An 11,602-nucleotide genomic window follows, 5' to 3' on the forward strand; every position below is an offset into this window, starting at 1 on the left:
TATGTTGTTTTTGGAGCAAGATGATTTAGAAATGGTCTATCATGTGCCAACGATGCTTCTCCAAGCTCCCATCGGCACCCCTCATCGCTGGCATGGGTTCCCGCCATCCCACCCCACTCCCGCGTGCTTCGGTAGACCTAGATCTGAGATATGAATATCTACCTCACTTTCACTAATTAGAAAAATGGGCAGCAAATTTGATATCTCCCTAGAAGTTACGGATAGTTCAACAAACAATTATTGGCATGAGCACGAGAAATTTCTATCAAGTGACGAAACCTCAAAGGCAAGTTCACAACATGGATCTAGAAAGTAAAACAGATATATCTGTTATGGTAATGTCACCGAGGGAGCCATTGTTGGTGTCTCACTGTGAGGGAAGAGAGAGGCGTAAAGCGGCGCTGATCCAATTACAAGACCACACACACACATTTACCCATGTTCAGGTCCCCATGGTGGAGGAGCCGTACCTCCTGCTATAAATCACTACATGACGTAGTACATGCATATTACAGACATGACGAGTCTTAGCCCTAAGGTTGTCCGCATGCCAGCTTTAGCCGGTACTAGGGTTTACAGGGCGAGTCTTAGCCAGCAAGTCTACAAAGTTCTAGATCTATCCGGTTTAGTGGCGTCTTGTACTCCAAGCAGGTACACACTTGGGCTTCAGATATACTTCATGTTGGGCCTCCATGGAGCCCACTGGGCCTTCATCTTGGAGATTAGCAAGCTGGGCCACCAAGTTGGCCAGCCGGCACCGGCTTGCTAGTTACACATTGAGTTTGGACTTGATATTTGCGTCAGAACAAATGTGTGTATCATGAGTGTTGTGATTTGTTTCTCCATAAATCGTAGCTACCACTGGACATTTTAAAGTGAACCATCCTATAATATAAGGCGCTTTTGATGTTCATTGATCACCAGATTTAACTACTTATAATTATAGGATGGTAAGTCTTCATTTTTCCCTCTAGCTACGCATCGAGTTTTGGAAATTTGTGGCATAATATTTTTTTTGAGAGAGATCCACCCGCCTTTATTAACTCACAAACATCGGGATACAAACGCCATCCGGTGGCGATAAAAACCAAATTTGTGGCATAATAGATGCGTGCAACATGAGTGTTGTGATTTTTAGCTAGTTGTAGACGGCCCACGGCCCAATGAACACATGTACCGCCTAGCCCAGCCCAGCCCGGTGGTGGCCCGTGGCCCAAGGGCAAACCCGTCATTTCGCACACACACAGGCCACACGCCACACTGGGGGCAGAGAGAGAGAGAGGGAGCCAAGATTTTCTTGCTCTGCCTTCTCCATCTCTCCTATATAATCCTCCAAATTCCTCGCCCAACTCCGCTCCCAAAACATATAAAGCCTCCCGATTTCGAACCTCCAGCTCCATCTCCTCCGGATTCGAACCAATTCCCACCTCCCCACCGCGCTCCAGGATCCCGCCGGCAGGCCCCAGATCCGCCCGCCGCCCCGAAGAATCCATCCGCAGCGCAGGTGATTCGCCTCCATCCGCCCCTTTCGATTTGCTGCCTTGTTCTGCCTGTGGGTTTTGGGAGATTCGCGGGGATAGGAAGTCGCGACCTTCCGTCGTCTGCTGGATGATGGATTCGGCGCGACAGACAGAGAGCCGGTAGAACGGGATCGCTATGAAAAAAAAGATGTTCTTTTTTCCGTTCCTCCTGGCGGCGCCGCGTGGGACGGCTACCGCTACTCCACGGGAGGAACAGAGCAGACCCACTGGGGAACGCCAAGTGCAGAGCACACCGATTATTCGATTCTAGTTTTTTTTTTTACTACGGAAATTACCTCATTTCAACGAATTCCTAGCACTAGTACCTGCTCAACCAAATGCGGGCAGATCCTCTGTATGTGAACTCAGACTTCAGAGAAGCCTCACATGGCACTCAGCAGGGGTGCTACTCCGTCTGCGTGCCGCCATGCCTAGTTACTAATAGCTTCGGGACGTTTGCTTGCTTGTTCGGGCGCAGGCGCGCGCGCGAGATGGCCACCTTCGAGCTGTACAGGCGGTCCACCATCGGCATGTGCCTCACCGAGACGCTCGACGAGATGGTCTCCAGCGGCACCCTCAGCCCCGAGCTCGCCATCCAGGTGCTCGTCCAGTTTGACAAGGTGCTCCTATACATTGCTTCTTCAGTTATGACTTACTATGACATCGTGTTCTGCGCCTGAATGGGATTCGTTACTCTCCGAGTGATTCGGCTGATTTACCTGTCTGTCTGCCTGTGTTTTGTTGTGCAGTCTATGACGGAGGCCTTGGAAAACCAAGTGAAGAGCAAGGTTACCGTCAAGGTATGTAATTTCTTTAGGATGGATGGCCATGTTATAGTTATTGGTGTCTGCCTGTTTGGCGGGCTCATTATTGTTTGCCATGTGCAACTCAAGTTTAATTTGTCTGGCACTAAAGTCATGACATTTCCGTGCCATCATCTATATGTTTACTTTTCTAGGCAATCGATACCCGAACCTCTGTATAACTGTGAAAGAAACAAATTTTAAATCTTCTGTCTTGTAGTTATATACTTGAGTTGCGCGAATTGCGTGAGAACCGTGGCGTAGCCGGGATGGTGGGCACCGGCTGATGCGTGCCTGCCCGCCTGGGTTCGACCCTCCGTGCTCGCGATTCCAGCACATACTCACGAATTCTTCTAAGCCGTGTCTCTTTAATTTCTTGAGTTGCACAAATTGTAAAACTTGAAATTGTATGGAAAGCGGTTTTACAAAACAAAGCCTCTAGACGTAATGTATATGCTGAACTAAAAATAGCTTCTGAAGCTGCCACTTCTTATTTTGCTTTGCTGAGCCTAGTTTCAGTTACCTCAATCTGCATGAAGTCAAATACTGCTGGATTTTCTGAATATCAAAGCATTACCATGGGATGTGGTCCTTTTATTGGTGCAAATAAATTGCAGTGGCATCCGTTGGCATTTTTCCCTTGGCTGATTCATCTTCAGCAAAATGAATGAAATTATCAACAGTAGTGTCAAATGCCTTTTAATGTCGGGTATGAAGGTTTACCATATCAGGCGGGATTAAGGATTTCTTTGTTTCCTTGTGTTCTTATTGTATTTCAACCTCCAGAGAACAGATGTTAGAATATGAAATCTGGGATAATCATAAAAACATGCATTGGCCAATTAATTGTCCCAACAGGGTCACCTTTTTTTTTCTGAGAAAGGAGCCCCCTGGCGTTCTATAGGAACCAACAGTAATTGTCCTGCAACACAATGTTGAATAAATGCCACCTATGGCGTAAAACAAAAACATAAGCATAACTCAGGCAACAACTGTCTCTAGACTGTCAGACCTAAAAATCACCTTATACACAGGTTTTGAGGTAAGCAGCATATTACCATTAACTTCAAATTGTAAAAGAGTGAGCATACTAGGCAACATCTGGGTATGTTTTTGGTCCCCAGTGAGCAGACCAAATCCTATTCTCTCCTCTCACTTATATTACCTCTCTGTGCAAGCCTCCCTGGTGTCACCGCTGACCGAGCCAAGCCTCGCCAGAAGTCCAAAGCTTGCCCTTATCATTAGACACGCCTACCACCTCTGCCCTGTTCTATCATTAAAATCTTGATAATGTGTTTATGTTTGTTAATTCCTGTAAAAGACCCTAAGATTGTGAGTAACAAGTATGGAAAACTAGATCAATATAATCCAAAAGTAACATCACTCAGAGCAGGCATGCTCTTGTTCAAGCATACTTCCGCTGCATCAAGCATTGTGAGTTGACATTTGTGCCCAGCCGCATTTAAGGTCTTTGCTAGTGGGGCTGGGAGAACGAAATGTCATCCTTGCTAACTGAATCTTATACTTTTGTGTGCTTGCTACTTGTAGCCTGTTTTTCTACTTTGAAAGACCTAAAGGAATTAATTACCAATTTTTTGTAAGTTGACGGACTTAGTTGATAACACATTGAGAGGACAAGCATGGATGATTCCTGGCTTCCTGTTGCTCCTTTTGTAGTGCCGTGTATGGATTTGGCTATTTGAGATACCCCTCTTCTAATAACTCTGCTTCCAAACAGCACATAATTTGACATTAACCTGGATTCTTGTTGCAACTTAACCTGGATTCTTGTTACTCACGTATTGATCAGTGTTCACTGTAAACTTGCTGAAAATGTAACGAGTTGTGCATTTTTTCAGTAAACCCAGCTACTTTTCGCCATTCTAGGGAACCTCCAGTCATGTTAGACTCAAGTCACCTGATAAGCCATTGTCTAGCGGATCACTTTTATGTAACATGTGAACTGGTACAGGAGGAGATATGGTGATCTAAATTTCCAGCTTTTAGAATAAAGTCGCTACAAATTCAGCTCTAGTTCCAGACTTGTGTGCTTCTTCTCATTGACATGGTTGTTTGCATCTGCATTACAGTGATAATTAACCCTGTTACTCATATCTGATTTTTTATTTCTCTGCCCCAGGGCCATCTACACACCTACAGGTTCTGCGACAACGTGTGGACGTTCATCCTGACGGATGCGTCCTTCAAGAACGAGGAGACCACGGAGCAGGTCGGCAAGGTGAAGATTGTGGCCTGTGACTCCAAGCTTCTCACCCAATAAACAGTCAGCGTAGTAGCCAGGGGGCCTGCCCGTGGCGGGGGTTTGTTCCCCGCGGCCCCTGCTAGATCCGCCTCTGCCTGAAGAACCGCGCCACCACCACATTGCTGTTTTCATACTCAGTAGAATCTCCAGTGACACCTGAGCCGCAAACTCGTTCAGATTCTTTTTCGTGGCGCTCCTGTAATGTTTTTCAGAACTCGCTGTGTTGATAATGCGACAATCCTGAAGACTAAAATGAGTAGTAGTAGAAACTTTTATGGGAAATCAACCTCTGTGTGACTTGTTCATCAGACTTATATTCCTGTGTTTGTTTCCGTAGCTTTTAAGGTCTTTGGTTACTTTCTGTTACTGTATATCCCAACGATAAACAGGTTACTTTGAAAAATCAGGTAAATAAATCAACCAGATCCAAAACATAAGCTACATCTAACACCGCTAGTTGCTAAAAAAGCCACATCTAACACCACTGTCGGTGCTTTTACGATGAGGGGTTTTCAAATTATACCTAAATTTTATTGCGAGTGCTCAAATCCATCGAAGAGATCATCTTAAGCCTAAAAGTGTTCAATCCAACGGCATGTGACATGTAGTGTGGACGTAGTGGGCCACAAAATTTTGTTTAAAGTAGTGTGATTTTGTCATTTTTGCTACACTTAAAATATAAATAATTTTGGATTGTAAATTTACAAAGTAGTAGTGTACACCGTTGGCTACATGCTAATATGTTTTCAAATTTTTTTTCAACTTCTTCAAATGTAACTTGTTTTTTATCATCCCAAACGGACAACGGTCCGGTTTTATCCGTGCGGCTACCGCATACGAACCAAAACGGACAGTTTTGATGGCCGAAATGCTCCTCTCCGGTGGAGATGGCTTAAGGGCATGCTTGGAATGACGTTCCGAACCTACACCCTGAAATTTATTGTGACCTCTCTCGATCCGTATTTAGTATGTCTATTTCCGGCCAAGCAGCCCAATGCCCTATTTGTAAGCAAGGTTCACAAGATATTCGACATCTTAGAGCATGTCTAACAGGCCCCGTATTCCTATGCCCCGTATAACGCTCGCATTTCGCCCCGTATCGAAAAATTGCTAACGGAAGAGCCATTCCGTCTAGCAGAGCCAGTATTTCGCCCGTATTTTCAAAAATTAAAACCTCGGGAAGTTCATCTTCATTGATCATACTACGGATCATACATACATTGCGATCATACCTACATCTATTCGTCAAGGATGATGAATGGGACGAACGCGATGGACGCCGCCTCCTCCTGCGCCTCCCGCGCCTCGAATTCCCGGACGGCGGCGATGGCCGCCGCCTCCTCCTCTGCCTCCGCCCGAGCCTTGTCGGCGGCATCCTTCTCGGATGCGGCCACCGCCTGCAGGAAGGCTGCCTCCTCCTCTGCCGCCTCCGCTTCCTCCTCGGCGGCTCGCGGATCTCCTCCGCTTCCTCCGCCGCTGGTGCTGCCGATGCGCGCCGCCCATGCTGCCTTCGACGCGCGGTCACGCTCCCAGTCGGCGCGCCACTTCTCGAAGGCGACGCCGCTCATCGGCCTGAGCGGCGGGTCTTGTCGGTACCACCGCCCACCCGCGGCGAACTCCCGGAGCGAATCCGACACGTACAGCGCGTCGGCGTACCGGCACGCCACACGGCGACTCCCCTGGGTGGAGCGCTTGCACTGGCGCCGCCACGCCTCCTCAACGGTGTCCGGCGAGCCGGTACTGCGGCCGCGAGCGTACATGCCGAACAGCGGTCGAAATGCGGCGGTGGGGTGGGCGGAATTGCTCGCCGGAGCTAACTACGGAGGCGGCGGCGCACGGCGGAGCTAGGGCGCCCGATATAAGTAGGGGGTGGCGGGGCCGATTTCCTGGGCCCCGTATTCCGCCAAAACGGGCCGGCCCGAATACGGGGCCTGCTAGACGGCCCAAATCGCTCCTGCCCCGTATCCCGCCGGAATTTTACGGGGTGGGCGGATTATAAGGGGCCTGTTAGACATGCTCTTAGAGTATCTTCGGTCCCGTCCTTCATATAGCTTAAGACGGTTGGTTCAGGTGTATAAGGGCACCAACATGAACGGTTGTGGATTCGAAATCCACAAAGAAACACAACCAATGTAGAGCGATTCGGTGGGGAACTTGAGTGGGGGTGGGGGAGGGAGGGGGAAGAGGGAGAGAGAGGAGCGACTAGGGACGGAGATACTCCCTCCGTTCCATGAAACATGTTGAAGGTATGTTAAAATCTAAATGTGTATAGACATTAAATAATACTACCTCTGGACCGTTTTAATCGACGCGATCCCTTACCAAATTTCTGAAGGATGGTAGCCTAAAATGATACTCACCCGCGTCCATTTAATCCGAAACAGTGGGAGTAATAGATACATCTAAATCTTGACAAATCTTCGATATGTCTCGTGAGACGGAGGGGTATAGAAAAACGGAAACGACTAGCTTAGCAGTTTACCAAAGAAAGGTTACATGTTTCGTGAGGAAGAAGTGACATGGCAACCAGCTAGGCTAGTCGTTTTAAAAAAGGTGGACAGAAAGAAGAGGTTGTCAAACAAATTGTTAAAAGGTGTAGAAGATGTGACTTAAAAAAAAGTTTCCATCGGAAAAGATGGAGAAGAAGAGAGATCGAAACCTCTCATTCAATGGGAAGCCCACATCACGAGTTTTTGACGAAAGAGACCACCTGCGCGAGTGAATTGTCAAAAAGGACCACTTCCAAAAATTATTGTCAAAAAGGACCACCTGCGTCATGGCGGCACGCGTGCCAGGCGACACGTGTCGCCTGCCGCCACAGCCGGAGGCGGCAGGGCCTGCCGCCACAGCCAACGGCGGCATGTCCACATTGTCCTGATCTATGAATAGTAGCCCGTTTTAATTTTTTTAAAAATATCTCCAAAAATTCAAAAAAAATACCTACATGTAGCTAACTCTATGCACTACAATCGTGCAAAAATTCACTGTAAAATACGTTGTATTTTGGGCTCAGCAAAAAAGACAAATTCAACAAATTTTGTAGCTAATGTGCACTGTTCATCGATCAGGACACTATTCATTGATCATTGTGGACATGCCGCCATGGGCAACGGCGGCAGGCCCTGCCGCCTCCGCCTGTGGCGGCAGGTGACACGTGTCACCTGGCACGCGTGCCGCCACGACGTATGTGATCTTTTTTGACAATAATTTTCGAAGGTGGTCCTTTTTGACAATTCACTAGCGCAGGTGGTCTCTTTTGTCAAAAACTCCCACATCACAGCACGCTGCCAAGAGAATCAAAGCTGAGCACATGGATGAGCATCACTCCACTGGCCCCGAGTAACCCGGTGACAAGAGGCAGAGACCAGAACTACTCTGCTTTTCTGTGCACTGTGCAGAGCCAGAGAGAGAGAGGATGAATGGTGGCCATGAGGTGGTTTCCACACAAACGCTTTCAGCAGGCCTGATCTCTGCTGACCATGAAAGATACTGTAGCACACTCCCTTGCCCACTGTTTCACTCCACAGTCCACAGAAGAATCTGGGAGAAAGAGGGAGCCTGTACGGGTTTCTTGTCTTGACCTCGAACACTGTTGGAAGCCCTCTTCAATACTCAAATTGAATGAACTCATTCTGCACGAGTTCAAGTTTAATCTTGTATGATTCGACATGACTCAATCGTACAAATCAGACAGCACACACAATATATCTTTTAATCTAATAGGCCTGATTCTTTTTTTTTGTCACAAGTCTTTGTCCATTCGTGGCAAGTTCATAGGAAAAAATTCAAACAGAGGCCGAGCTACACGTAGCCTTTTATTTTTAAACAATTAGAATTTATATTCTAAAATTAAAAAATCCAAATCAATTTTTTTTAGACAGTCAATGATGTATACTACAATGGTGTAAATTTCTCAATACAAACAACTTTATATTCTAGACTACACAAAAATAACAAATTCTGACAAATTTTATAGCGAATAGTACACATTTTAAGACTAATTTTTTTTTCCAGATTCTGTCAATTCCGTGTAGCCTAGAATACAAATCAGTTTGCATTGAGATTTTGCACCATTGTAGCATACATCATTGGTTACCTCTAGAATTTAGTTTCAGATTTTTTTTAATTGAGTCTTTAAAAATAAAGAGCTACATGTATCTCAGCTTCCAAAACGCCACACTCCAAATTTGTACTACTACTTACTATCCTGCTAATTAGTTTGCGACATTTCTTTTATTTGATACTACCTTAAAATCACCCTCTCTGTTTGGCTCTGGTAAAAGTTTCTTTCCATCTTGACACTTTGTCTAAATTTATTTCCTTATATGATACTCTAGTTCATTTTGCGGACTATTAGTGTTAAATAAAAGTTGAAAAGACTCTTTTGCCCCTAATAAATAATGTGACACAAAATTTATCTATCAGTGAGCTCAGATATACCCGAAAACAGTATGACAACTCATGTCTTACAATTGAGCTTGCTTTTCATGCCTCCTGCTCACACGTATGTAATACAGGTCCAGCATGAAGCTTTTGGTTATGGAATTATGTTCCATGCCTATGTAATCACATGCAACCACTTCATTCAAAAACTATAACCAGATTTGTATGTTAAAAAATTTAAAAATGGGAAGAACCTCCATGTAATTTGATGCCATATCCCTACACACAGTTCAAATATACATAGAGAGTGCATAACATAGCATCTACAGACTACAGGTGCAATAAGCTGCAGGTTCACACACACACCACATAAAAGTTCACATTCACTACATACATCACTACTAGTCAATATTCAACACATACGGGTTCATATTCATATGGTCAGGTCCACATACATCACATGAACATAGAACAAAAGTATGGGGCATGGTGTTTTGACTCATAGGTCTAAATGCACCTACGAAAAAATATTTTAAGTTTAATCAAATTTAAAAAAATTCTAAAAGAAGTCTTAGGTGTTCATCTGGGTATTCTATGTTCACTCACAAAGGTTTGTGGAAAAAAGACATTTTGGGTGATCTATGTAAAAAAGATAAAAACATGTCGCATGAAAAGCTATTTTAGATCATTGAAAATTGTCTTTTTAACATAGCCCATAGAAAATGTTATTTCTTTGCCAAACTTACTATGCGGACATATAATGTCAAGATGTACACCTATAAAATTTATTCAGAATTTTTGGATATTTTAATTTTTTTTTTAGATAACAGGTCCATCTGCACCTATTAGCCAAAGAGGATTTTCCAAAAGTACATCCAATAGTACCCACGACATGGAGAGAAGGCATGAGATTCACAAGCCGAGCCTTCTTGTGCAGTCATGTTTATTGTAGGGCTAGCATGGCTTTTTTTTTGCTTCTTGTGCCCATTGCTGGGTATTAGTGGCAACATAGGAATCATTTCTTGAACAGTAGAGGGGTCTCGAAGACCCTAGAGGAGTTATATTCGAACACGTGGTGGGTATAAATTTACAAAGAGGCCCTTTACATCATTTGCTCTAATGAACCTAATATTTGAAGATAAGGCCTCTCTTTTTTGTTGTAAAATACACCCTGAAAGAAGATAGGAAAACACAATCAAGGACAGCGGGCGCTCCACCACCAGACCTCCAGGCTTTCCGGCCGAGATCAAATAGGAGGTTTCTCGCATGCTCTTCTCAGGCGAGAGGATCCAGCCGCCGGCTACACCTAGCACACCGGGGACACACCACTTGGCTTCCTGAGTGTGGCGAGCTCCGGCGACGAATCCAAGGGGCCTCCGCATAGGAGGTTGATAACGGGCCGCCATTACGGCCGAAGATCATAGCGACTACGACGGCTGCCGTGTGTTCCGCGCAAGGAAAACTCCAAGGGCGCCACCTCCACATGGCCACCAGACCAGCACACACATGCTCCCATCCCTCGCCACCGGGGCCGGCCGAGAGGAGCAGCGGAGTTGGTTGGCCTCCATTGCAGAAGAGGCAGAGACGCTTATTGAAGGGGGGCCTCGCAGCTGCGGAGATCTTCACCGTCTCCCACCTTAGGAGCACAGGGAAGGTCCCCAGCGATGATTGCCTTGCGCCACGTCGAAGCGCCAGGGCAGAAGATGACACCCATCTGCCTCCAAATTCCGTCGAGCTAGCATCCGCCTCCCTCATCCCCTCGCCTCCATGGCCGGCCAGAGGAGGAAAACAGAGCAGCAGAGCAACTCGAATCTCGAAGCAGCGGGACCTAAGCTGGTGTAAGGGTATATTGCCCCTATGTGTGATTTTGGTAATTAATGACAACCCCTATGGACTAATGTTTTCATTGAGTTTATATGAAGGAATATTCCATAGGTACTACTTGTATTCCATGTGTTGGATTCAAGTATGGATGCCATGTAAATAAAGATACACCTTGTGTATTGGCATCAAGATCATCAATTTGAAGATATGTATGTGATATGATCAAGAAGAAGAAATGAAGATGGAGTTCTTATGTGGAACTCAATATTAGCCATGCTCTATCTTATGTGATAAGCAATGAATGATCAAGATCTTGAGAGCTTGATTTCAAGTGAAGAATTCTTTATACACCACAAGATATTATGATAGAGTATGAGAAGATACAAGGTTGAGTTGGGAAAGTTCAAGATGAGAATCTCAAGTGAATCACATGCTTGAAGCTTGCCATCCATCTGGTGATAATGGACATGTGAAGATGTGCATCAATGGAGCTTTCCCATCATAGTGTATGGGGGAGCATTTGCGAGTCTTCACGAAGCAACAATGATCAAGTGAGGCATTCCGGCTTGAGTGGAGCTTGAAGAGTTATCATCAAGATCAAGTGATGTCTACGGGTGCTTCTATTCTTGTAGATAGTGTTGGGCCTCCAAGAGCAGAGGTTTGTAGAACAGCAACAAGTTTCCCTTAAGTGGATCACCCAAGGTTTATCGAACTCAGGGAGGAAGAGGTCAAAGATATCCCTCTCAAGCAACCCTGCAACCACAAAGCAAGAAGTCTCTTGTGTCCCCAACACACCTAATAGGTGCACT

The 11,602-nt window shown here is 45.6% G+C and overlaps 1 protein-coding gene across 1 annotated transcript; it reads left to right on the forward strand.

Moving 5' to 3' along the window:
- Positions 1–1,279: 1,279 nt before the first annotated feature.
- Positions 1,280–4,900, forward strand: LOC127342107 (transcription initiation factor IIA subunit 2). Its single transcript, XM_051368051.1, has 4 exons — positions 1,280–1,504; positions 1,999–2,140; positions 2,270–2,320; positions 4,464–4,900. The coding sequence occupies exons 2-4, from the start codon at positions 2,012–2,014 to the stop codon at positions 4,602–4,604; spliced, it is 321 nt and encodes a 106-aa protein (XP_051224011.1). The 5' UTR covers positions 1,280–1,504; positions 1,999–2,011; the 3' UTR covers positions 4,605–4,900.
- Positions 4,901–11,602: the final 6,702 nt, after the last annotated feature.

The sequence above is a fragment of the Lolium perenne genome, chromosome 1, assembly GCF_019359855.2.
Source record: "Lolium perenne isolate Kyuss_39 chromosome 1, Kyuss_2.0, whole genome shotgun sequence".
In the NCBI taxonomy this organism is placed as follows: domain Eukaryota; kingdom Viridiplantae; phylum Streptophyta; class Magnoliopsida; order Poales; family Poaceae; genus Lolium; species Lolium perenne.

Excerpts from the sequence above, each read along its gene's own strand:
- LOC127342107 (XM_051368051.1), top strand. The coding sequence starts at position 2,012 with ATGGCCACCTTCGAGCTGTACAGGCGGTCCACCATCGGCATGTGCCTC. Across the intron at positions 2,141-2,269 it reads TGCTCGTCCAGTTTGACAAG|TCTATGACGGAGGCCTTGGA; the intron begins GTGCTCCTATAC and ends TTTGTTGTGCAG. Across the intron at positions 2,321-4,463 it reads AGAGCAAGGTTACCGTCAAG|GGCCATCTACACACCTACAG; the intron begins GTATGTAATTTC and ends TCTCTGCCCCAG.